This window comes from Lynx rufus, unplaced genomic scaffold, assembly GCF_022079265.1.
Source record: "Lynx rufus isolate CCGP_SWC_20201006 ecotype Redwood Valley unplaced genomic scaffold, mLynRuf1.p SCAF_2, whole genome shotgun sequence".
Classification (NCBI taxonomy): Eukaryota; Metazoa; Chordata; class Mammalia; order Carnivora; family Felidae; genus Lynx; species Lynx rufus.
Window position 1 is genome coordinate 182293875 of NW_025814834.1, and position 27909 is coordinate 182321783.

The window sequence follows — 27909 nt, forward strand, 5'->3', positions numbered from 1 at the left end:
GTCAAAGTAGCCTCCAAAGAATACAGTTGATCCTTGAACACCATGGGTGTGTTAGGGGTGCCAACCCCCTGTGCAGTCAGAAATCCACGTATAACTTTTGACTCCCCAAAAACTTATGTACTAATAGCCTACTGTTGACAGGAAGCCTTACCAATAACATCAACAGTAATTTAACACATATTTTGTATGTTATATGTAATATATGTTGTATTCTTGCAATTTAAGTAAGCTAGAGAAAAGAAAAGGTTATTAAGGAGAAAATACATTAATAGTACAGTGCTATATTTATCAAAAAAAAATCTACATATAAGTGAACCTGCTCAGTTCAAACCATGTTGTTCAAGGATCAACTGTAGTAATAAGCACCAGTTAACCCTGTATTGTCAAAGGAGATGTTCAACAGAACCTGAGAAAAGCACAATCCCTGGAGATTGGCATCTCCTAATTCTAGAGTGCCAACATACTCAATATAAACTTGCCCCAAAATCTGCAGTAGTCTGCTAAGAGCCTCTGCAGTTGTCTTTCAGGGTTCAGCCACTTTCCCTCCCAGAGAGAATACTTTCTTCAAACTGGCTACTTAAAATAAAGGAGAAGTTGTTGGTATTTATTTTTCCTTGCTTGTTTTATAAGCAAATATAAATCAACACTGTAAAGATGATTTATTCAACACTACCTCTTCTTTTCAATCACATTTCAGAGGCATTGTATCCTGAAACAAGAGCATACACAGGCTGTGGAGTCAAATGGACCTGGCCTTGAATTCTGGATCAGCTTTCCATTGAGTGATCTTAGGTTACTTAGTCTCTTAGTAAAAATGGGAGTATCAATACCTACTTTAAAGGATTGTTGTGAGCATTAAAAGGAAGACAAATGTAAAATATTTAATACATACAGCATTTGCCATATAGTTAGACTCTAATAATAGTAACTGGTATGGTGGTAATGGTTATTATTTCTCTGCCCACCTCTTCTTTCCTATCCTTATTTTTTCTTTTATATTTTGGTTTCAAGAGGACAGGATCTCGGTCCAATATTAACTGTTTGGAAACTACCAGCTTTCAAGTAAAGATATCAAACAGTGTGCCTTACAGGCCTAATAATAAAAGTTTAAGAGTGGTGTTCAACTAGGAATATCTAGAGTTTAATATCTGCCTTCTGTTTTACCAAACCAGCAGATTTCTTTCATAGTTGGAAACATTTCTAAATTAGTTTATGGTGTTTTTCCTAGGGTAAGAGACAGGCTTATTTCCTCCTGGAGATTTTTACCTAATTTATGTCAGAGTTCTCCAGGGTCTGCTCTGTGTAAGTTCACTTGGGCAGTATCTGTACTGCATCTTATTTGCCTTTGCACCTCCATTTTCTGGCACTGAGCTTGCACAGGCCTACCACAGAGTAAGGACCCACCAAGATCTGACTATAGGATGGACAGAAGGATGTATGGATGGCACACTATGGTGGGTGTGATGATGATTATGACATGGTCTTGACCTATAAGGCCAAGTCTGGTAGAGGACATAAGGCAGGAAATCACCATAGCAGGCATGGGACACATCTTGCCAAGCTAGGCACAACATGAAGAAGAATACATTGCTTTGGCTGAACAGAAAGGTCTTTGTCAGTAGTACAGATTGTGGTGAGCAATGTATCTGAGGTTAAGAAATTACTGTATTCTTATTTCATTCTGTGGGCTATAGGGAGCTGTTGGTTTTAGAACTGAGAAGTACAGTTTTCATTTTTCACAGTAGTTATGTTGTATAAAGTTGCCACAAACACTGAGTTACCAAATACTCAACATTGTTCCTAAGGTAAATACAGGGTTAAGTTCCTATGAGCCTCTGGTTATAAGTTTTCATCAACCAATCAGTATGTAACTTTGTTTTTGTGTGTTTCTGTTCAAAGACATCTTATTTAATATATAGTGTTTTTAACAATGAATCATGGCCAGCAATACTATAGCCCATGCCTGAAGTTTATCTGGCACACACATTTTCTCCATAAAGCATATCACAGTCTTCTTAAACTTAGGAATACTAGACTGCACTTCAGCAGTATGCTTGGGGGCCATTTGAAACTGCAAAATCACCCCAGAAAGCACAAAAATAAAAAAAGCCATGTGACTAAATCTACCACAAGAAGGACATTTGTTTACACTATCAGAGCTGAGACAATAAAACAGAGTATTCCCTGTTTGACCTTGGTTGGGAACATGTGTATCAGGCAACTCAAACTTTTCACCACTCTGCATGTGTTCTCAAATGACTATGAAAGTACTGCACATGTTGATTTTGGAGTTACAAATAAATGTTAACAAGTAGATTAATTTACAAATTGTAGGATCTGGAATAATGAAGACCAACTATAATATGAGCTGTGTAGCCTTTTAGGAACACTTGCATACTATTTTCAAAAATACTTCTACCCGGGGGCGCCTAGGTCGCTCAGTCCAACTTCAGCTCAGGTCATGATCTCACAGTTTGTGGGTTCAAGCCCTGCCTCAGGCTCTGTGCTGACTGCTTGCTCAGAGCCTGGAGCCTGCTTCAAATTCTGTGTCTTCTTCTCTCTCTGCCCCTTCCCCGCTCATGCTTTGTCTCCCTCTGTTTCTCAAAAATAAATAAGTGTAAAAAAAAATTTTTTTTTTAAAAATACTTCTACCCATAACTTAAAGTTAGTCTACATTCATTAATTTGATAAACATTTAACACGTGCCTAGTTTTACCAAGTACTCGCTAGGTACTAAAGATACAAAGATGTGACCAAAAGGCCTTATAGATGAATGACCAAATAAAGATATTCAAGGGTCAAAAATGTTGTGATAGTCTATACTGGCTATAGTGGGAACCCAAGGAACAGTAGAGGGTTTAGTTCTACTTGAAGGTCAGTAGAGCTTCACAGAAGAAACAGGATTTGAACAAGTGTTTTTAAAAAGGAACAGCAATAAAAAGAGTATACTCTTGATACGTGAAACAACTTGGATGGATCTCAAGGGCGTTATGCTGAGTAGAAAAAGGTAATCTCAAAAGGGTGTACATACTGTATGACTCCATTTATATAACATTCTCGAATTGACAAAATTATAAGGATGGGAAACAAATTAGTGATTGCCAGGGAATAAGGATAGAGGGTGTGGTTGTAGGGGATAGGTGTGACTATAAATTTCATAGTTTAATTCTGTATCTTAATCATAGTGGTGGTTACCCGTATCTGCACATGAGATGAAATTGTACATAACCATTCACATACACACCCTCAGATGAATACACATAAGAACTGATAAAATGTGGGGGCGCCTGGGTGGCTCAGTCAGTTGAGCCTCCGACTTCAGCTCAGGTCATGATCTCATACTCTGTGAGTTTGAGCCCCGCATCAGGCTCTGTGCTGACAGCTCAGAGCCTGGAGCCTGCTTCAGATTCTGTATCTCCCCCTCTCTCTGCCCCTCCCCTGCTCATGCTCTGTCTCTCTCTGTCTCAAAAATAAATAAAAACATTAAAAAAAACTGATAAAATGTGAATAAGGCCTATAGTCTAGTTAATAGCATGATACCAGTGTCAGTTTCCTGTTTTTTATCACACTATAGTTATATAATATGGTACCATTGGGTGAAGGCTGAGTCAAGGGTACAAAGGACTCTACTATTTTTTTGACATCCTGTGAGTTTATAAGTTTTTCAAAATAAAAAGTTAAAATAAATGGACATTTGCCAAGCAGAAGCATGAACAAAAACCATAGGAATATAAGCCAGTATATGTAGGGGAACTGCACACAGTTTTCTGTGATAGAATTTAGGATATGAAGTTGGGCACAGAAAGAATTGAGATAAGAGATGGAAAAATACTGAAGAGTCTTCTATGTATTAATCTAGCAAATATTATTTGAGTACCTCTTATGCACAAGACATTAGAGATATGATAGTGAATAGGCTAGACAATGTTCTTGCCCTCACAAAAAACAACTCCACTGGAAATTTGAACTAGTTAAGGTAGGTGTTAACCCTTGTAATAAAGATGAAATATTTAGGCTTACAGCTCCCATGTGGCTAACACAAATTGACATAGCTAGTAAGTTGCAGAGCAGTGGCTCCACTTAGGTCTTTTGATTCCATATTTTTGCCTTTTTCTTGTCGTCTAAAGCTTGTGGATGTTTATTAAGAGGAATTAGAGTAGGGAGAGCCTGGAAAAATGAGACCAGATAGAACTATTGCAGTAGACAAGACAATAAGCTGTGGAAGTATGAACTAAGAGGGCATCAACAGGGATGAAGAACGGGGCACCTGCGTGGCTCAGTCAGTTAAGCAACCAACTCTTGATCTCAGCTGATGTCTTGTTCTCAGAGTCATGAGTTCAAGCTCTGCATTGGGCTCCATGCTGGGCATGAAGTCTACTTTAAAAAAAAATAGAGATGAAGAAATGGCAGAATCAGGAGAAAGGAATAATCAATGGGATTTGGTGATTGTCAAACTAGTCAGTGGTTGGGGGTGGGTAGAAAGGAGTTGTGAATGATGAGAAAGATGGTTTCTACCGTGTACAGAAATCAAAGAAGACTGCTAAGGAGGCAAATTTCACTTGAGACAGATTTGTTGAGTCTGGGGTACCAGGAGAAAATCTAGGTGGTGCTTTCTATCAGAGGATTTAAACTATGACACTGGCTCTAAACCAGAAAATGCCCCTGGCAGTGACTAGAGTGAATTTGAAGGAGATGAGTGATGGAGAGACAGTACAGGGTGGTGGTTAAAAGATCAGAGTCTAACATCCCAGGCTGAATCTCAACTCTGCCATTTCCTAGCTCTTTGATCTTGGGCAAATTACTTAACCTCTATATAGCTCAGTTTCCTCACCTATACAATAAGGATGATAGTACCTACCTCACAGGGTTGTTGTAAAAATGAAATGAACTGATACTTCTAAAGCACCAGCATGTAGTAAGTCTATATCTAAGCTATTATGATGAAGCTGGTGGCAAGAAAAGGCAAGGCTTTTGCTAACCCACAGAGGTATTGAGAGGACCAGTGATATTTATAAGAAAACCCATCACTTATGTTCCTGACCAGATTAAAGGAAAACACAGAGGAGTTTTAAATAATGTTTGAGGCAATTATAGCCATTTCATGGAAGCTGAATGGAATTCAGAGCCTTCACAAACTGTCTCTGCCCTTTCTACTCATTTACAAAGGACTTGGAATGGTAGGGAATGAGGACAATGAATGAAAGCCATTTATTTTTGTGCCATTATATGCATAATCAAGTATATTAGTTCTGTGAAAGATAGATATTATTCCCATTTTACAGATGAGGACATGGAAGCTTAGAGTTCTTAAATTTTTTAAGGTTGCACAATAAATGTCAATACCAGTATTTAATTTCCAAAATTCAGGCCCCTTCCCCATACCATGCAAACATAAAATGGAGTGACTGTTACTGATTATGTATAGGTATGTTGATGTATTTAAACCTTTACAAAATTATTTACTTTGTCCCAGAAGTTAATTTTATAAGGGGTTTATAAAGCATTATACCTTTCAAAATTGCTATATCAGAAATCAAATAAACTTTTAAAGGCTTTACATACAATCCAATCTGACTCCTTCTGGCCATAAATAAAAAATCATTAGTTCTGTGCTCAATATTCCAGGTGCTTCTGCAGACATGCTTTACTCACTTAAAGTCTGTATAATAACCCCATTGTAAATACAAACAACTGCAAACGTGTATATGCGCAGATTAACCTTTTCTAGACACTCCTTGTAATTTTCAAAGCCAGTGCTGGAGTTCCAGAGTGCATTAGCACTTGCATCAACATGCCAAATCCCCCCCCCCCCAAGAGGCCTCACTGCATTGCCAGCTCCAGCTCCAGCTCCAGCCCCAGCCCCAGGCCCAGACCCAGACCCAGACCCAGCCCAGTCCCAGCCTACTGCACCCTGACCACACCCTGCTCTTTACCTGGAAACAGGACCTCAAGGCTTCAGGTTTAATGTCTATGGCTGAATCCCAAACCTGAAGATTCTTTTGACATTTCCAAATTTATTTCACTTTCCTTCCTCTAGTTGGCTTTCATGTAAGAGCCTTGTGTGAACAGGCCTTCCTCATGCATGTATTTTAGACCTTGAGAACTAGAAAAGACCCCTATTTTATAGATGAAACAACCAAGATACAGAGAAGGAAAGTAACTTGATCAAGGCCTAGGAAAACCAAAAGATACCAAAAGCAGAAATGCTTGGCCCTGGTTTACACAGTCACAAAATGAAGGTTAAGATGTATGTTTTTTAAACAAAAAAAGAATTACACACATCAAGTTATTTGGGATTATGTCTAATTTATCTGAATATTCCCTAGTACTGTGCTTGGCACATAGTAGTTAATACTGATTCATTGTATATGAAAGTATAAGTCAGAAAAATGGTTCATTCGCTTGGAGGAAACAGGTGTGCATATTAGAATGCATCAAGGAGGAAAGAGAAATAAACTGACACCCTAGGACTGAGGTTTACCTTCCTCGTGCTCCCCTGCTGAGCCTCTTCCCTGTCATAGCCCTTTACTGTTCTGAATTGTAGTGGGCCAATTTCTTGTCTGCATCCTGTCCTAGATTCTACATTCCCTGAGGACAGAAATAGTGTCTTGTTCACTGTTGTATCCCAGTGCCTAGCGTGGATTCTGACATTGTAGTAAACATTCAGGAAATATTTGTTTAGTAAATAAATGAAAAGAAATAAAGTATTCCTGCCCATTCACGCATCCACTGTTTTTATTTGGTTTTTGCTTTAGTATTTTCCATCTTCACCAGGCAGAAACTCAGGATATCCTCGCAGCTTGAGGATAAGCAAGAGAGGACCACAATATAGTCACATTCACCCTCACTTAATTAGGGTTTCCCTCCTTCCCTTCCTCATTCCATGTCTCTCCCCCCTCCCCCTGCATAGTCATGGAAGAGAACTCCAAAGTGTTTGGGGGGAAACCATGGAGACTCTAGAATTTAAGCTCTAGAAGTCACCCCTCTGGTTAAAATTTTCAGGTGTTTTTTTAACAGCCAGTTGTCAGCCTCTCATTTTGACAGTATGTTCTCAGAAGAGTATGATAGACTAGGAAGGGAACTAAGCTGGGAGCCAGATGTCCGGGACAGAATTTTAGTTCTTTCAGCCATTTGTTGTGATTTCAAGCAAGGTATGTACTTCTCTGGGTCTTACTTTCTTCATCTGAAATATGAAGAGATTAAGTGCTTTCTTAATCTTTCAGCTCTGATACTATGTGATTCTCTGATTAAATGACCCAGATATAGATAATACCTGCCCTGTTGACAACTCTATTCTAAAAACTAGAACAAAACCATTGGCTTTCTGATCATATTAGCTTTATTTAAGATCATCTTCTCTCCTTTTATATGAGAATGTCTCTGTCCCAGGCAGTTTATGGGGACTTAAGCTTTTATTTACTGTAGCTGGAGGGTTCTATAAGCTGGAGCTTTGACAATATTTCACATTTATTTATCTGAGCCAGAGCTTAGGATCAGGTGGCAGCTAAGTCACTTAAGGTTATTCAGATGCACTGAAAATGTTGCTTAATAATTCAGAACCAGTTTTCTCTGTTTAGAGTATTAAGATTTTTTAAATCCTTCTAATTAGCCAATTCCAACAGCATTTTAAATAGACAAGGAAAAATCTATCCCTTCCGAAAGGGCAACTGATGCAAACTTACTGTCAGTCTCTATGTCTGTGCAGCAGGACTAAAGCAAGGGCCAGAGAGAGTCCACAGCCAGGGGCCTGCTAGGATGATCTGTTAATGGTATTACTGACAAGCTTTGCCTGCTGTCAGAGTGAGGCTAGGAGGAAGGTACAGAAGGGACCTGGGAATACAGCTCCTCTTGACTCCCTTTCTTTGGATTGGTGGAGACTCCAGGGAAGAGTGGGGAGCCTCTATTCAGTCATTCAATAGGTCAGTCTTTCAACAAACATTTATTGAACTCACACTGTTTCCAGCAATACACTAGGCCCTGAGGTAGACAGCCAGTGAGACCTCATTTAAGCCCTCAGAATTCAACCCAACTGGAGAGATAGACTCCTAGACAAACCTGAGAGGCACAAAGACAGATAACTCAGTGTGAGACTGTAGCTGATCCTTTGAGCTAGAGCCTCCTCCATAAATGGGTAGCTTTGCCTGGTCAAAGGCTGGTTTAGCAAAGGACAAGGTTGGCATTGCCAGTGTCTACATTTCAGTTTAAACACTCCCCTTAAGTCTGCCAACAGACATTGGCAACCACCTTGTCTGAGGAGCATGAGCTGAAACAGAGGTATTAGTGTAGCAAACGTGGGCTACATGTGCAGAATAGGTACTTGAGGGAGAGACCACAATGAACATATGTGGTCCCTGTGTTCCAGAAGCCATGGCCCAGTGAATGGGAGAAGATGCCACTTATGATTACCTCTGTTACAAGGAACTAGAGAATGAGATTAAGTTAGGCTCTGTCACTAGGGCCTGGTTTTATAGATAAAGTAGCATTTAAGATGAACCTTGAAGGATGTATATAAGTTTTCAACAGATGGAACTGGGGAGGAAGGACATTCCAGTAGAGGAAATAACATAGAGGAAACAACACAAGCAAAGGTTCAGAGTGGAGAACCAGATATATTTAGCACCAGATATATTTAGGGAATAACAAACTGCTCTAATTGGCTAAAGCATAAGGTCTGTGAGAGGACAGTATTTAGAGAAAGAATGTTGAGGCCAGGCCACCACCACCCTTTCATAACATTTAAGCCCAGATACCACTTATTTGATGCATTTTTTTTTTCAAAATAAAATAGAATAAACATCTATTTTGCCACTTAACTTTACAAATGTTGTTAATAAAGGCTTGCTATCTGTGTTTTTCAGTGTTCCATGATGTACCTCTTTGGTTTGATCATTTATTGAGAACAAATAATATACCAGGTTCCTTGCAGGAAGCTGGAAATACAGAAAACAGAAACACACAGTTCCTGTCTTTAAGTTGCTCAATCTTATCCAGGAGACATTTGTGTAAAGTACAGTGGAAAACAAGCTGTGTAGATGCTCACAGCAGGTGTAGAAGTGGTGCATCAGATGCAACATCCTTATTTAACAGAAGGAAACTCAGAGGAGGAACAGTGACTTGCCCAAGATCACACAGGTAGTTAGAAGCAGTGTACTAGAGTTAGGAGCCAGGTTTGCAGTCTCTCAAAGCATGCTTGGTACCTTCTGTTCTCCTCTACTCTGAACCCTGACCTTCTGTGGACATACGGACTGAACTGACAGGAAATGAGCATGAAGAAAACCAGACTAGGTAAAATGCATATCTGCAGCCACCTTCAAGTACTATTTCCTTAGCATCTTCTTTCCTAAATACTTTTGTTACCCATCATGGTACTTTTCCTTAAGTCCAGGAGAGAGTTTGGGAGTTTCTGGTATAAGTTTGGTATTGTACAGGCGCCTGCTGGACCAACCTTCAAAGAAAACACCTGTTCTGTTCATGATTCTTGCCTTCCAGTTTCATAAGCTTTTGGGCAGATGAAATGTAATATCAAAATAGCTCAGAGAGAGCCTTGGTAACATTTAAGATATTGAACGTGCTGCATCTGGTAACTAGAAAATTTAATGATCTCCTGCTGTTTTGGTAATTGGATAAGTAAATACATCAGAATAAATCACACCGGCAAGTCTTTTGTATGTCGTTAGGGACTCAACTCTTTTAACTCCTGTTCAAAGCTCCAGCTCTTGAGCAGTGTTTGCGTGCAGACTTACGCACACACCAGCTCGCGTGGCCCTGCTTGAGTACTAAAATGCATTCAAAATGTTCACTTTCTCCCTAGCCACTCTGCCTGAAGAGCACATCGAGCATGCCCCTCCAGATCCCTCTGAAGCCAGGGAGAAAAGTTTTTTTCAAAAGTTTAAACCTAATAAGACATTCAAACCCTTCATGATCTATCTCCAAACTGTCTTTCCAATCATATCTCTTCCATTATGGATATGCTATGAGCCTTGCCAGAAACACCATCCATTGGGAAATTGGGAAAATGTGGCCAAAGCAAAAGGGGACTATCCTGTTGTAGTAAGGAATCATGTAAGAAATTTAAGAAGAGAGGCAGGATCAGACATTTTGTTCAACTCTCTCAAGTGACAGTGTGAAATAAAGACACGGAGGGAAATAGTCTGTTAGAACCTATTAGGTATTGAGTGATGTTGTCACCAGCTCACAGATGAGAAATTTGGGTCTTCTGGAGGTTCAATGACTTGGTCAAGAGCATACATGCAGAACTAGAATTCTTACTGCCTCCCTAATTAGCACTTAGTCCATGCCTAGTGGTGAAACTATAGGGCAGATAATAATCAGGGTTTCTCAGGTTTTTAAGCTGAGGTAACAGTTCTGAACCTGTCCAGTTAACAGGTTTCTCTACAAGCATAGTGGTTGCTTTGTAGACCAATCTTTTATCAGAGGCCTCCTAGGAACCTTTTATATAAGGACCTGGCTGCCTTCCATGATATCAGCCTCTGAAAGTGAGGCATGTCCCCTAGACCAGTGCTTCTAGCCTTTTACAAATCATTGCACACATTGAAAACGTTTGTATGCCTCTTTGGGGTAACCACACTAAGTTGCTCAGGGTTAGAGGCAACCCAGCCCTGAGGATTCTGGTTGCCCTAAGGGATGAGAAGGCTAGTATCCTGGCACACCTATAACCTGCCACAGCACTGGAGCTGATCTGCACTTTATTTCTCTTGCCACACTATAGAATCCTCATTTGTGAATTTACCTATGCCCTATTTATTAGGCTTTCAGGGACAGTGAGCTTGCAAACCATTCTATAAAGTAGGTCTTCTTTTATTTACTTGAAATCATGTCTTCTAGAGCCCAAGAGGGACTAATCTTGGGAACCCCTTCCCAGAATGAGGACACATGCCTGTTCTCATTCTCTTTATGTTCTCTACTATTTTATTATTTTTTTGCTTTTTATGTTCACTCTGTACACTAGGATCTTCTGTTTCTAGACTAAAGAGGCTTTCCTTCCCACCCCCACCCTACCCATCTTGATAGAAGCCCCTCTATTCCCTCTGGGCTTTCCCCACTAGATGATATTAAACTAACATCATTGTTTAATAATATAGTGACCAGAGCCACCACCAGGGATACCAGTGCAAGGAGAGGGTCACATCTTTCATTTGGTGTTCAGGGTCTCCCTGACAATGCGCCAAGTTTGAGGCCATTTTGACATTAGCAACACTTTAGAGCCTGTGTCCTCATTAACAGCCTGTCTAAAAGCACAGAGTGGGAATGAAGAATCTAGATTTGGTCCCACATCTGCCATGAATGCTAAGTAATCTAGGGTAAATTCTTTTCCCTCACTGGACTTGTCTGTCCTCATCTGTTACAGAGATAAAAACACCCTCCAGGTGTGCCTGGGTGGCTCAGTCGGTGGAGCATCCGACTTTGGCTAAGGTCATGACCTCACAGCTTGTGAGTTTGAGCCCCATGTCGGGCTCTGTGCTGACAGCTCAGAGCCTGGAGCCTGCTTCTGCTTCTGTGTCTCCCTCTCTCTCTGCTCCTACCCACTTGCATTCTGTCTCTGTCTCTCTCAAAAATAAATAAACATTTAAAAAAAAATTTTTTTTAAACTTCCAGGGGCACCTGGGTGGCTCAGTCAGTTAAGTGTCCGACTCCTGATTTCAGCTTAGGTCATGATCTCACAGTTCATGAGATTGAACCCCACATCGGTCTTTGCACTGACAGCATAGAACCTATTTAGGATTCTCTGTCTGTCTGTCTGTCTGTCTGTCTCTGTCTCTCTCAGTAAATAAATAAACTTAAGAATCCCTTCCAGATCTAACAATCACTGGGTTTGTGATAATTGAGGAGCTAGATAGTGATATTTTCCCATTGCCTGACATAGTAGTACACTCTGTTTTGGGGAGATACGTGCTTCAGTTACATGAAAAGGATGGTCCTTCTAAGTACAAGACTTAGAAATAAATAGTCTAGTGTATGACTGCAATACTAATACTATCTGGTGTGATGGTTAAGAACACAGACTTTGGAGCCAGACCTAGTTTTAGATCCTTATTCTGCCTCTTCCTGCCTGTTCAGTCTTAGGCAGGTTATATAATTGTCTGAGCTTCTATTTCTCATTTTTAAAGTGGAAGTAATAGCACCTCCCTCACAGGGTTGTATAGTGTAAACCATTTAGAACAGTTAGCACCTAGTAAGCTCCCAATAAATGGTTAACTGTTACCATTATTATAATGTGATAAAACAAAGAACAGATAGGGCAGCCTATAAGATACAATTTTTATCCCTTTGCCACTTTAGTCTTCTCTCCCTTTGTTCTTCCTTTACCTTTTCTTTCATTCTCCCTTCTTCCCATCTTAAAAAAAAAAAAGTCAAGGAAATAAAATGTCTTGTAGGACCCTATTCTTTGCAGCTGCAGAAGCCCACCCAACCTCACTCTGTAGCACACCAGTTATTCTACCACAGTTTAATAATGGAAAGAGGAGATCTGTCATTGTTTTCTGGAAAGTCTTGTCCCAGTGCTACTTCTTACCTGTGATGCAAGAAGATGACATGTTGGTCTAGAAACTACACAGGAAGCTGGGATGGAAATAAGCTATAGAGTAGTCCCGTAGTGGCACCCTTCCAGACTGAATTTTCCTTTTAGGGTTGCATTACCACCTTCAGCAAATATAGAAGAGAAGTTGCTATGAGTGAAAACTGGCATTGTCCTGCTTGGTGATGATGATGATGATGGGTTTGCATCAGACTTTACAAAAAGTCTTATGTTTGCAAAAGACTTTACAGTTACCAAAGTCTTTTCACACCCTGATCAGCATATGACCAGTAGATCGATCAGGTCTTAAGTTCTCCCTCTGATACTTTGTGGGTATAACTGGCCTTTCTTTTTAGGGATTCCCAACTCATCAGAAGGTAGTTAAAGAAAATGGACAATTAGCTATTAAGACCACATTGACAGTAACAAAAAACAGCCTGTGTTCCTGTGGGGAAGAACAAAGCTCATACCACAACAGGAAAAACGGGCTGTGATGAAGTTGCAGAGGCCTGCTTTCTTTATGCTCAAAGGAAAGCCAGTTAGTCACATTACCTGTTCCCTGTTTAGAAGTAGGATAAGACATGATGAAGGGGGATGCATCTGATATAAGCTGGAAGTTCACAAAACTGGGTGCAAATTCTAGCCTTATCTTTTCTACCTGTGTAATCCTGGGCAAATCCCCTAACCATTTTTGACCTCAAAGAATTCATCTATAAAATGGGAATAATAGGAGTACTTACCTCTTAGGATTATTATGACAATTTAATTAGATAATATATAAAGCAACTAGTATAGCATGTGGCACTTATAAAATGCCAAATAAATGGTAACTATTAATGATGATGTTAGTAATTATTTTTTAAACTTGTAGTATTTAATGTGCGTTTTTTTAATGGAGTAACTAACAGAATGGATTACTTATACCAAAAGATTAGTTGTTCTCTCATGTTCAAAGTAAATGCTAATTTTGAACAGAACCAAAAGCAGATATATATATATATATTCAGCTTCACTTTAATTTGGAAACTTACGTAAGCAGTCTTTGTGCTGCCTCCTAGAGCAGAAAGAGCTCAGGATTTGAAGTGTGTTATGTACACATTCTTCAGAAGGAAGTTTGTCAGCACATTCATTTTGTGTTCAGATAACTTGTTTTTTTTTTTAATTTTCTTTAATGTTTATTTATTTTTGAGAGAGAGAGAGAGAGAGAGAGTGAGCAGGTAAGGAGCAGAGAGAGGGAGACACAGAATCTGAAGCAGGCTCCAGACTCTGAGCTGAGCTGTCAGCACAGAGCCTGACACGGGGCTCGAACTCACAGACCGCGAGATCATGACCTGAGCTGAAGTCAGACGCTTAACCAACTGAGCCACCCAAGCACCCCTCAGATAACTTGTTTTAAGAAGCATGTCTTTGGGGCACCTGGCTCAGTCAATTAAGTGTCCAACTCTTGATTTCAGCTCAGGTCATGATTTCATAGTTCATGAGATAGAGCCCCAAACCCCATGTCAGACTCCGTGCTGACAGCTCAAAGTCTGCTTGGATTCTCTCTCTGCCCCTCCCCAACTTGTGGGGGTGCTCTCTCTCTCAAAATAATAAATAAACTTTTTTTTTAATTTTTTTTTCAACGTTTTTATTTATTTTTGGGACAGAGACAGAGCATGAACGGGGGAGGGGCAGAGAGAGAGGGAGACACAGAATCGGAAACAGGCTCCAGGCTCCGAGCCATCAGCCCAGAGCCCGACGCGGGGCTCAAACTCACAGACCGTGAGATCGTGACCTGGCTGAAGTCGGACGCTTAACCGACTGCGCCACCCAGGCACCCCATAAATAAACTTTTAATAAAAAAAAAAAAAGCATGTCTTTAAGAATAGGCTTTTTTTTTGTGGCAATTTAGAATTGATTAATGCCCTGACTAGGTTGCTCTCATCTTCTAACCAAAGCAGAATAGACTTTGAGAAAAAAAGAGTTATGACCCTTACATCAAGTTACATCAATCATAACTGTTAAGCCCCTGTTCAGTGTTGTGGGGGCATTTGGGGTTTTAAGTGCCATTTAAATAATATCCCTTCACTTCACTTGTCCAAGACTAATTGAAAGACATAAGACCAACAGAAAGAGTAGGACTCGGGGGGAATACAAATATCACCTTTGTTACTGAACATGTTGATCAGAGATTGTGGCTTGGGATCTGCAGCCAGGGGTCTTACTGATACATTCTTTGTCCCTAAATGAGACAGACTTGCCCACACAGTCCTGGGTATACAACTGGTCAGTGCAGGCCCCTTGTAACAGGAGAGCAGGTTTGGCTCCAGAAAAGGGAAAGGAAGGGGCTGAGTTTAGATTCTTCTCCCATCTTCACCAAACAGGTAGATCTCCTCTCACCCTGTGTGAGAAATGGGGAGAGCATCCCAGAGTCCCTCTGTGTGGAAGCAGGAGTATGAAATAAATGCTTCATGATTATAAGCTTCATCTTATAATCTTCACAACAATGCTGGGTGGCAAAAATGTCTCACTATTATAAATAAACAATGAACCAGAAAATTAAGTAACTTATTGATGGTCATCAGAGAGGAGGTTTTAGCAAAGGAATCCAACCCAAGTCTCCCTCCCTAGATCATTGGGGAGTTCGCACCACACAAATGACATCTACTAAGATATAAAAAAGATATTAAATTATAGTTGCTTCCATGTGTGAGGCTCTATGATAGTTATTTTAATCCCTACAACAATGCTTTCACCCAATAGAGAAGGAAACTGGATCTCTAAGCATCTTAGAGCATGGCCAAGAGCTGGAATTTGAACCCACATGTTTGTTTCCAAAGCTCAACTGCAGCCCAGTTGACCTCAATGAATCATTACACTGCCCCCCCCACATTTTTTTTTAAATGCAAAAATTAAAACTTAGAGAAGAAAAGTGATTTGTCCAAAGTCCCACCACTAGAGCCAGAACTGGAACCTGTACATCCTGGCCCATTACATCCTGACACCATTATAAATATACAGCCATGGCGGTCAGTACAGAGGAATGTGGAGGAGAGAGAGCTTGCTGAGGGCTGAAAGGTGAGTGAGTGCTTGCAGAGGCTGTGTGGTCATGTGTCTGTCTGTCTTTCTAATGTAGAGGATGGGACCTGGTTGTCTTTCACATCTGTGGGAGGGAGGAGAAGGAAGAAGGGGTATGGATGAGATTCTACTGTTTGCTGTCTGTGTGGGCTACAGAAAGATTGTGAACTTTCTGCCAGTGTAGCAAAGGGACTGCTCCTGGGGATCAGGCTGTGCAAGGCTCCTCTGCACACAGTGCTGCCAGCACACAGTCTAGAAAATGGTGGTATTGGTCTCCCAGAGGAGAGCAGCCAAATACTACAGAAAATATGAGAACAGAGCTTTTCTCCCCTTGAAGATGCCGGAAGTTTCAGAAATGCAAATTTTACTCTAAAAGCAAGAATAAATTATAGAAACCACTGGTGGTTTATTGTTTCCCCATTCCACACACTGAACCATAAGGCTGTAACTCACAGAGTGAGAACACAGTTATACCACATGAAGGAGGTGGGAGAATAGTTATAATGGAAATTATAAGGAAACAAACAGGTCAGAAGGCTTGGGTTCTGGTTCTGCCTCTACCATTTATACTGTGCGATCATAGGCAAACACAATGTCTGGATCTCATTTCCTAATCTACAGAATGTGGCTAATTCCCAATGCATGGTTTTCAAGTACTACTGCAGTGCATTTCCCTCATAAGCTATTAAAATACATTGGGAACATTCAAAAAAATGCAACCTAGCATGTTTTTTTAAGACTTTATATTTTAGAGCAGTTTTATGTTCACAACAAAACTGAGCAGAAAGTACAGAGAGTTCCCATATACCCCCTTACATGTATATCCTCCCCCATTATCCATTATCAACATTCTCTGTTATCAACATCCCCTACCAGAGTAGTACATTTGTTACAACTGATGAGGCTACATTAACACATCATTATCACTCAGAGGTATATAGTTTATATAGAGTTTACTGTTGGTGTTATACATTCTATTGGTTTGGACAAATGTATAATGACATATAACCATCATTATAGCATCATACAGAGTATTTTTACTGTCCTAAAAATCCTCTGTGCTCTGCCTATTCATCCCCTCTACCCATCCCAACCTCTGGCAACTAGTGATCTTTCTACTGTCTCCATAGTTTTGCTTCTTCCAGAATGTCATATAGTTGGAATCATACAGTATGTAGCCTTTTTGATTGGCTTCTTTGATTTAGCATTTAAGATTTCCTCCATGTCTATTCATGGCTTAATAGCTCATTTTTCTAGTGTTGAATAATATTCCATTGTCTGGATGTATCACAATTTATTTATCTGTTCACCTACTGAAGGATATCTTAGATGCTTCCAAGGTTTTGGCAATTGTGAATAAAGGTGCTATAAACATCTGTGTACAGACTTTTGTAGATTGTCGTGTGGACATGTTTTCAGCTCCTTTTGGGTAAATACCAAGGAGTACAATTACTGGATTATATAGTAAGAATATGGTCAGTTTTGTAAGAAACCACATGTCTCCCAAAGTGCTATGCCATTTTCCATTCCCACCAGCAATGAATGAGAGTTCCTGTTGCTTCACATCCTCACCAGCATTTAGTGTTGTCAATATTCTGGATTTTGGCGATTCTAATAGGCATGTAGTGGTACCTCATTTTTATCTTAATTTGAATTTCTCTGATAACGTATGATGTGGTGGAGCATCTTTTCATATTTGCCATCTGTAGTAGATCTTCTTTGATGAGGTGCCTTTAAGCTCTTTGGCCCATTTTTTAATTGGGTTGTTCATCTTATTGTTGAGTTTTAAAAATTCTTTGTATATTTTGGATAATCATTCTTTATCAGATGTGTCTTTTGCAAATATTTTTCCTCAGTCTATGGTTTGTCTTCTTATTCTCTTGACAGTGTGTTTCACGGAAGTTTTTAATTTTAATGAAGTCCAGCTTATCAATTATTTCTTTTGTGGATTGTGCCTTTGGTGATGTATCTCAAAAATCAAAGCCATTGCCAAGGTCATCTAGGTTTTGTCCTATGTTATCTTCTAGGAATATCTTCTAGTGTTGTGTTTTACCTTTAAGTCTATAATCCATTTTGAGTTAATTTTTTGGGAAAGATGTAAGGTTTGCATCTAGATCCAGTCTTTTTGCCTGTCAGTGTTAAGTTGTTCCAGCCACATTTGTTGAAGCTAGCATTTTTTCCTAAATGTGAAAATATTAGATTCAAATTTATCTTCATTCAAGTTTCAAAATAAAAGCATTAATTTTGTTAACAAAATTAAGTAAAATAACAAGAACTGATAATAATATCTATCTTATATGATTGTGAGTCAATGTTTGTGTAAATATGTTGTAAACTATAAAGTACTATGCATATATTGCCACTATTATTATTTTATTATCACTCAGCTCCTGCTCTGAGGTAGCCCCCAATGTAGTAGTAGTAGTATATTTATGCTCGGTTTTTTTTTTAAGTGAGAGGCAGAATGTTGTGGCTAGAAAGAACCCCAAAACAGAAGTCAGAAATTCTAGGGTAGAGTACTACTTCTGCTTCTTATCAACTGTGTGACCTGGGCCAAGTCACTTGACCTCTCTGAGCTTCAGGTGGGCAACCTGTGGAAAATAAAGGGGTTGGACTTTTGGCACTTAAGGAACTTTCTCCCCCTAACATTCTGGGACTCACTTGGTGTGGCCTGGATGAGATTCTATCACATTGATTCACATTTTTCTCAATAGCAATGTTAGACTTTTTTTAAAAAGGAACTGAGGCCCAGGGAAGTAATAGAAATAAGATGTATATGAAAGTTCAAACTGCTGAGAAAATTGATCTAGGAAAGAATAGCTTTGTTCCATTTTTGCTAACATAAGTTTCACAAAGATGAATTGCTAAAATATTAATTTAATAAGAATATATATTATTCACTTTTCCTAAGTATAATGAATAAAATGTCAAAATGACTGACTTTCCTTTTCTAACAGACAAAGTCAGGCCATATCTCTTATCTGAGAATGCGCCTCTTCTCCCAAGGAGTCCCAAAGGGTGGGTTTCTCTGTTGATTTAGAGAGTCAATAATTCAGTAAAGTCCCAAGTAAATGGCAGAACACAAGCTCAGTTTGGGTTTTTGTATTCGTATTTTATAAACATTTCAGGGTTTTTTTTTTTCCTGACCCTTGATCTTTTGCCATTCTTAAAGTGAAGATCTTCTCTCTTGGAAGCTTGGTTAGAAACAACCTCAGGGCCATCTCATCCAACTTTTTTGTCTGGGTGGATCCTACTCGTAGCCACACCTCGGGCTGAATATTCTAGTGGTTCTACATATGGATTCCAAAGCTAGATTCACATTCTGGCTCTTTCCTGAATAGCGTTGAGACTTTGGGTGAGTTACTTAATGTGTTCCATGGATCAGTTTTCTCATCTGTATAATGGGAATAATAATTATACCTACTTCAGAAGATTAGTATGAGAATTAAGTTATCTTATAAATGTAAAATGCTTGGAATATACCCGTTACAAAATGAATGCTTAATAAATGTTAGCCATTATTATTATCTTCATGATCTTCTCAAATATACCCTTATTTGAATGCTTTGAGGGTCAACAGAGAATGTACTCATTCTCCCCTCCCCTCCCTACTTCTCCACTTCCACAAGGCAGCCTATTGACATGTTAGTCAGAAGCATTCTGGTTTTGAGCTTTGGAGTCAGACAGACTTGAGTGTGAGATCTTATTCTGTCTGTACCTTGAGCAGGATAACCCATGGTATCTTCAACTATAAAATGGCAATAATAATACCTACTTCATTTGACTTTTTGAGGAATGGTTAAGGTACTCTATATAAAGCACTTAGCACGGTTCTAGCTACATTGTAGGTACTCAGTAAATGCTAGTTGCTGCTATGACGATGGTTATGAAGAACAAGAAGAAAACAACAGAAGGAGGAAGAAGAAAGTAGCACAGTAGCACACCAGCAGCTGCTGCTCTGTTAAAAAGTTCTTTCTGGGGCGCCTGGGTGGCGCAGTCGGTTAAGCGTCCGACTTCAGCCAGGTCACGATCTCACGGTCCGTGGGTTCGAGCCCCGCGTCGGGCTCTGGGCTGATGGCTCAGAGCCTGGAGCCTGTTTCCGATTCTGTGTCTCCCTCTCTCTCTGCCCCTCCCCCGTTCATGCTCTGTCTCTCTCTGTCCCAAAAATAAATAAACGTTGAAAAAAAAAAAAAAAAAAAAAAAAAATTTTAAAAAAAAAGTTCTTTCTGACCACCTGAATTCTGCTTCCCCTGCGATTTTAGCCCACCAGTCCAAGCTCTGCCCATTGGCACAGTGAATAACACGAATAACACATCTGATCTACTTGGTAGCCCTTCCCCTGTAGCAGCAACCACCACCACCACGTCTCAGTTCCTCTCTCTCCCACTCTTCAGCCATTTCTCAGAGAATGTGGTTTTTAGGCTCTTCCCTGCCTGGAGATCCCTTCTGGCATGCTCTACATTCTTCTTCTTCTTCTTCTTCTTCTTCTTCTTCTTCTTCTTCTTCTTCTTCTTCTTCTCCTCCTTCTCCTTCTCCTTCCCTTTCCCCTTCCCCTTCTCCTCCTTCTCCTCCTTCTCCTCCTTCTCCCCCTTCTCCTCCTTCTCCTTCTTCTTTTAATGTTTTCTTTTTTTGTGAGAGAGAGTGCAAGAGGGGGGAGGGGCAGAGAGTGGGAGACAAAGGATCTGAAGCAGGGTCTGCACTGACAGCAGTGAGCCCGATGTGGAGCTCCAACTCAAGAATCATGAGATCATGACCTGAGCCGAAGTCGGGGACACTCAACAACTGACCCAGCCAGGTGCCCCCACATCCTTCTTAAGTGGGACCCAGAACACTGGACCATCTATCTTGCAGGGGAAAACCTCATCCCCCTAGGTTCCCCACAGTCTTTTTGTCCAAGACAGTCAAATAAAAATGGAAGCAGAGGTTGTCCTTGTTCATTTTGAAAATTCCTGTCTAAAATGATCTTCAAAGAAAAAAATAGTGCTTCTGATCTGGGGTACCAGAAGGAGCAGCCCCCAAATAGCCATGTTTGCTGTGAAGTAGTTCAGCACAGCCCCACTGAGGCTATCAAAGGGGGTCTCCAGATACTGAGGCATTACCTAAGGGCAGCAGGGCAGAAATAAGAAGGCAGCCTGGTGCAGACTGGGCCCCAAGAGGCCTCAGGGGAAAGCTCCAGCTCTGAGGTTAGACCAGGACCCCTCCCCAAGGCAACATTCCAGCCAGTAATGGCTACCACCAACTGAGCAAGTACTGACTTGGGCAGTGTACCAGACACTTTACTAATATTCCATTTAACCATCACACCAACCTATGAATGCGAAACTGATTATTCTCATCTTAAAGATGGGAAAACCTAGGCTCTCTGGTTCTATAATTTCTTCAAGGTCTATAGCTAGTAGAGTGACAGCAAGGATTTGAATCTAAGTTTGCTTCAGCCTTTTTAACCATTATGCTGTATAGACAGACCCTTACCATGTGGCCTTAAACAAGTGGCTACAACTTTGAGTCTCAGTTTTGTCATCTCTACCCACCTTGCATGGTTGTTACAGGAATTAAATGAGATAATATAAAGTCCCTGGCATGTAACAGGATTTGAGAAACTTTATTTTCCTCCTTTTCAAGCCCCAGCCATCTCACCCCAAAAAACAGAGAAAATCCCTTAACTTTTCTTGGACACTGAGTCTAAGAAAACTGGGTATGTTTTCTGAACCTCTGACCTTGCATGTTGACAACTTAAGCAGGGTGCAAGGAGGGAGCAGGGAGCAGGCAGCCTCCCAGCCTGTTTTGCTTTATAGCATAATTTTTCTGCCAGTCTGCATAGTTCTGGCACTATTATAATTATGGTTTCTCCCAACAAACATCATATTTACAAACTACAAATAACAAAGTAGAAGATGCCGGAAGAGCTCTGGCATGTTAATTAAGAACAATAGACAAAGCAGCTGGGCAAAAAATACCAACGAGTCTGAAGCAGAGGCTCTGTTGACAAAAGACAGCACAATATTGTATGTTAATTGGGGAAGTGGGTAAACATTTGCCAGCAGCTTGCCCCCCGTGCATTGGAAGACAGACAGCAGGCTGGGCCCTCCCCACTGTCTTGCCTGCCCATCTGCCCAGAACCCAAGAGATACCAGTAGAGCCCCTTTGCTCTGGGGTCTGTATAAGCAGAGAGGATTCTGGAGGTGGTTGTGTCTCCTTAATGACCCTCCTGGGCATACCAGGTTTCCATCTGGATACAGTCAAAGATCGTGTTCCTCCTTCAGCTCGCCAGCCTGCTTGTGACACCAAGCCTCTCAGGGACCCCATCCCCCTCGGCTAGGAGAAAACAAGCAGAGCCATCTCATTAGGTGTGGCTTGAGTTGAGCAGAGGACAAGATTGCTGGCTTCAAATGCTGTACACTCTGCAGACTGCTGGCCCAGAGCCCCTGTCTCTCACATAGCAGACTACCTGGCCTCCCATCACACACACTCAGAACTATCCATTGATCTGTCTGTCCATCCTTACGGTTACTCACATACACAGGAGCCTTCACTGAACACCTACTCTGTGCCAGACACTGTGCTAATTATATATTTTTTTTTCTCATTTAATCCACACATCAGTCATGCAAGGTTCATATTAACTTCAAAGCCACAAAGCTAATAGCCAACACAGCTGTGATCGAAACCAGAATCTTTCTGGTTCCAGAGCCCCACTGTCCCTTCCACTACACTACTATTTCTTAACTTTTTAAAATTTATATTCCCTTCTGATAAATAAGAAAACTTTGTTTCTTTCTCTCACTCTCAGATTCATAAATCCTCCACCCTGCCCTGGCCTAAGGGGTCATAAACCTAATATAGGGTTCCTGTATGATTAGCCTATCCCAACTGAGCCAAGATTTTGTCTAGCTTTACTCCCAACAGTTCATATTATAAAATAATGATTTTTTTTTATTTCTAAAATATAAAGTCTTATTGTGGCATCGACTCATTTTTTCAAACTAAAAATCCTCCCACCCCACCAAGGAGATTGTTGATATCCCTTCCTAGGGAGAGTGTCCTCAGTGGAGGATATTGATCTTTGGGTATGGCAGAATACACATTGTCCAGTTTACTACAGGAAGGTTTAGCCATATCAGCCCCAAAGGCTTAGCTCTTTTCCCACCAAGCAGAAAAGTCCTTCCATGCTGTGGGGAGTTAATCAAGCAGAAGTTCCCAGGAGTGCCAACCAGCTGTTCAGCCAACACCCTTTCCTTAGGGGCTCCTGTCAGTCAAGCTGAGCTATGTAGGAGGCAAAGGACCTTCCACTTGCCCAGGAAGAGGTCCAGTCTCCTGAAGCTATGCCTGCCCTGTGGTCAAATGCTAGTTTTTCCACTCAACTATGAGATTCGACCTCTATGAGCCTGGTTTCCTCTGTTATAAGATGGTAATAACTCCACCTACGTCATAGGTTTATTGTGAGGATCAAATAAGAGAACAGGTTTGGAAATGTTCATGCCGCTGCTTAGCAGACTGAGAGTCAGGGTGCACAGACAAGATCTGAATGCCATGTGGAGAAAACAGTGCTTGTGCCAGTCTTTTGAATATATTTTCTTTCTTTTTAGGTAACCCAGCTGGACCCAAATAAATCACTATTGGAGGTAAAGTTGTTCCCTCAAGAAACCCTTTTCCTTGAAGCAAAAGAGTAAACACAGCCCAGCAGTGGAACCAGCCATTCCTTGACAAGCCAGAGGCCTGCGTCAAGAGAAGGGCTCCTCGCCAACCCACCTACACGCTCGTCTCACTCAATTCAGTGTCACACTCTGCCTCTTGCAAGATTGCTGGAAAAAAGTAATAATAAACATAGCTACTTAAAAGTTCCCATCCATGAGTATATGTTCCCACCCCTCATAGAGAATTACAACTCTACCACCCTCCCTTATCCCCTTCACCTCGCCCTTGTTCAATGACTAATGCACCATTCAAGTGTGAGTGATCACGAAGTAGAATTTTTACCTCTCGAGTGCCCATCTTTTCCCCACACTGTCTAGGACAGTTCTGTCTGCCCTGTGACACCAGGATGCTATGTATTTGATATGTCTCATTGAGCCAGGGCTCATCCACCTCTGCCTTTTTATTTTCATGACTGGATTTCTACTCTGTCACCTAATTTTAAAAGGCATGGGGGAAATAAGTTAAATGGGACTTCTCAGCATGGAGATTAAACATTGTTGTAGGAAAAAAAGCATATCATCTTTGTTGGTACTTTCTGACTTCTTTACTAAGATGTAAGGTGTGTTTGAGGACTGCATTCGACCTGTATGCAAGATACTTATTTACTGCTGCTCCCTCGGGTCTCCAGGTTCCACCTAGGAGGTATTTGCTGTTCCCATGCAACATGGGAAACTGTTTAAGCACATTATGTGAATATAGAGATAGTGTGAAGAGGACCAGTACCAGGACTTTGGTATCTCGCCCAGCTGTGGGGAACTGCTGTTAGGTTTGCATTTGGGCAGATACCAGCTCCCATGTTGCTGATCCTTCAGTGTACACTGAACACAGTTCTCTCCTGCTTTTCCCTCCCTCCACTCCACCGTGCGTTTGGACCCTGTTATCTCTTGTTTTAAGCACCTTGTCTATCACCAAACTCTGATCAGCCACCCCATGGACTCTGAGCCTCTATAAAACCTTGCTCCACTATTTCACTCTTTTAATGTTTTAGTATTAGATATTGGGTCCCCTTCTCAAATGAAAGGGATGCCATCCTATGGCTGAAAATTCTGACTACATGTATTTAACAGAGCAAACTTGGGGGCTCAGCTCAGAAGACCTGTGTTGCCTGAATCTACATATAATAATTTGGGGACAGTTTAGTAACTGTGGGTTTTTGTTAATCTGTGGATTTGGGGTTTGAAGTTTAGTTCACGGAAGCACTATTTATGCCTTCACAGCCAGTGATTTCTTTTTGGTCTTGGAATGTTTCTCCACATCTGTTTTTATGTCACCTGTGGTCTCTATCCCAGGGATTAGGATTCTGATTTTGACATTCTCTATTTGTCCAAAGTATAGTCTAAGTGCTGGTTTTTACCGCTGGCCCAAGTCAAGGGTTCCTTAGAACACTCCAACTGAAGCCTAAGATATGTTTAGTCATTTTCCCTTTGCCTGGAAGTGGATATTGGCCAGGAAAATTCCACCTTGTGTCTTTTCTCTGATGCTCCAAACAGGGACCTCCCCTGAACACTTTCTTACAAGAAAGAGATGTGTTCCTAACAGACCAGTGCTCCATCTACTTAGGTGCAGGCCTTCTCTGGCCCCAGAGGTCTCCCAGGGAGACTGAAAGGAAAAGAGACCCACTGTGGGGGGAGCACTTCCTCTCCGGCTCCACTCCTACCTCCCTTTTTTTGGGGGGTGGGGGCGGTCCACACCTACCTTCCTACCTGGTGGTCCCACAAGATAGTCATCTCCAATGCTACAGATGCACTAGGGCACCAGGTCTTCTTCTTCCAGGGAGACCTTGTTCTGTAGCTGCCATGCAGAAGCTATAGCCCTGAATGCAGACCATACTTAGGAACAGCAGCAAGAGTGTGGGTGGGGGTGGAGAGACAGGACTCTGAATTCACTTTCATGTTTAACCTGTTCTGTCGGATTTAGGTTTGACTTCATCATATTGTTCTGCCCTGTCATCTTCACTTCTGTATTCCAGTGGTACAGACTTTATTCTGAAACTGATTTCATAGAAGTTATTAAGTGCTTCCTTTTTCGACCCTGACTTGAGAGATTCTCCTTACTCAGGTCTCATGAAATCCTATCCTATAGGCCCTCATTGCCCCGAAAGGCCTCAGCTAATTGTCACTGTTGACTGATGCCATTCTGTTCTGTCGAACTCCAGAACAGGAGACCAAAGCAGTTTTAGGCTTTTTCCAACAAGTACAACATTAAAACAATTTGCATAAAGTTAGGTTCTAAGAAAAACATTAAGCAACTTGCTATCACAAGAGGAGCTATTAAGTCATTTCTGCTATCACAGAAATAGCGATGTCTTTTGGCAATTCTTCCTCATACCTTTAAACTCCCTTGCGCTTTGCATCCCAGCCTCCAGATGCAGTGAGTCAGTCAGAACAAGTGCTCAGTGTTCTTATGCCCAGCTGTTAATAGTGAAGTTCCAGGGCTCCTTGTCATCCTCACTCCTGTTCCAGTTCATTCTTAGTGTTTCTCAGATTATCAGCTGTATGTTTGAAGCATTAGTTTGAAGTTTTAAGCAAGTATTGACAATATTCCACAGTCTCTAAGAAGGTGCAGTTTGGGGAGGTTTCTGATTTGCAATGTTGCCATGCTCTGGCACCACTAGTTTTATGGGACACACAGGTGTTCATCTCTGAATTGTAAGCATCCAAAGTCTTGAGTTGGATGAGACTTTTATGGAATCTTTCTTTTTTAATGTAGGAGAATAGGATTTGGGCTTTTATAAGTTTTATTTGGTGACATTATAAACATAAAATAAGTTTGTGGTTGTATTAAAATCGCTACTCCCAAAGCTACACATGCTGACCTGAGTATGCTGGTCAGTGGGTTTAAAGATGTTGCACAGCTCTGGCAGATTTTCCCAAAAGCACAGAAGTTGTTCATTTGGATAGGGGGAGAGCGTCTTAATTGTCCCCATGAGCAGGATCACTGGCACATTTCTACCATCCCTCTCAGCAGTCCCAGTCCCAGATCCCATAGGTAGCTGGAACATGGAATCCTAAATTCAGTCCATGAGTAATCACTTAAACATCACACTTCACAACCTATGTGACCCTTTCATATGCATTATCTCATTTGATCCTTTTAAAAATTCTTAGAGGGAGCTATCTCTCTCTCTCTCTCTCTCTCTCTCTCTCTCTCTCTCTCTCTCTCTGTCTTTTGCTCTCCCACCTCCTCTCCCTCTCTCCTCACTCTCTGTCTCTCTCTGTCTCTCTCTCTCTCTCTCTGTCTTTTGCTCTCCCACCTCCTCTCCCTCTCTTCTCACTCTCTGTCTCTGTCTCTCTCTCTCTCTCTCTCTCTCTCTCTCACACACACACACACACACACATATGAGATTTTAGGGTCTTCCAGTTTGAACCTTAGTCTTGCCACTTAATAACTGTGTGACCTTAAGGTGAGTAACCTCTCTGAACCTCCATGTCCTGATGCATTCAGATAGCATTTTGCAGTTTCCCACCCCTTCTACACACATCACCATGGCCCACTGCAGTGAGAGAAGCAGGGCAGAGATGATTATTCCATTTTTGCATGTGGGGCTCAAAGGGCAGCGCTTGCCTGAAGTCACACAGGATGTCAATACAAGAGTCCACACTCGAGCCCGAGGTTCTGATTTTCAGTTTCACAGCTCTTTATAACAAATGTCTAAATTTTATGTCCAAGAATGGAGCTTGGCATCCCCTAAATTGTGTATAAAAAGTTAAATGTGTAGTTTTCTGGAAGAGGAAATCTGCATTCATCAGATTCTCACTGGGTAATATTGATGCCAGAAAATTCAGAACCACCATTTATGCAGATACCATCAGACTATTTGGGAAGTTCATTTCTTTTCATCAAGCCACACTTTCATCTAAAAGAAAGCTACACCCCCCAAAGGGGGTGAGATACAACAGTTGGGCTTTCTTGACTTGAACCTCCCTCTGCATTTAGTGCTTCTCTTGTCTCAAATAATCTGCTTTGGAAGGTGACCTCTAACAACCCCAACTGGCCTTACAGCTCCTCCCTGCTGTATTTTGAAAGCGTGGTCTGAAAGGAAATACCAATAAAAGAGACTTGCTCTCCAGTCTTCATTCTGTTAACTCTCAATTTGCACATTATTAGTTGTTCTCAGTTGTGAGAGGTGATACAACGTGTGGCTAAGAGCATAGCCTCTAGAGCCATATTGCCTGGATCCAAGCCACTCCTGCACTTACTAGTAGTGTGCCCTTTGGAAGTCACTTCACCTTCTTGTGCCTCACTTTTTAGCTAAAAAAAAAAAAAAAGGTAACAACAGTACCTAGTTGATAAGATTCTGAAGATTAAATGAACTAACATTTAGCAATTAGTTAACATGTAGAGCAGTTAGCTATTATCTGGTCTACAAACTCACATGGTGAGGGGGAGGGGTGGATTAAGGAAAAGAGAGGGAATGATGATAGCAGTGACAAGTGGCCATTTATGGGGGAGGACACAGAAAATACGAGAAGCAGAAGAATTCCAAGAGAACTGCTCTGTGGCCCTACAGGGAAGAGTAAAGACCCCTGCACAAAGTGTCACTGTTACTGGTGTCCAGAGGCTAATCCTGGGGCATCATGGGAAGGAGGGAAGAGGAGACTAACTTGCTGAGCATTTAGGAT

The 27909-nt window shown here is 41.1% G+C and overlaps 1 protein-coding gene across 3 annotated transcripts in view; it reads left to right on the forward strand.

Annotated features, from left to right (window-relative positions):
* The window catches only part of FAF1 (Fas associated factor 1), a 520107-nt gene extending 496673 nt beyond the window's left edge, over window positions 1-23434 (forward strand). For all 3 annotated transcript variants that reach the window (XM_047085885.1, XM_047085886.1, XM_047085887.1), the window contains one exon: window positions 23179-23434. In XM_047085885.1, the coding sequence (XP_046941841.1) occupies window positions 23179-23262 (84 nt within the window). In that variant the 3' untranslated portion in view covers window positions 23263-23434. The remainder of the gene's footprint in view (window positions 1-23178) is intronic.
* Window positions 23435-27909: the final 4475 nt, after the last annotated feature.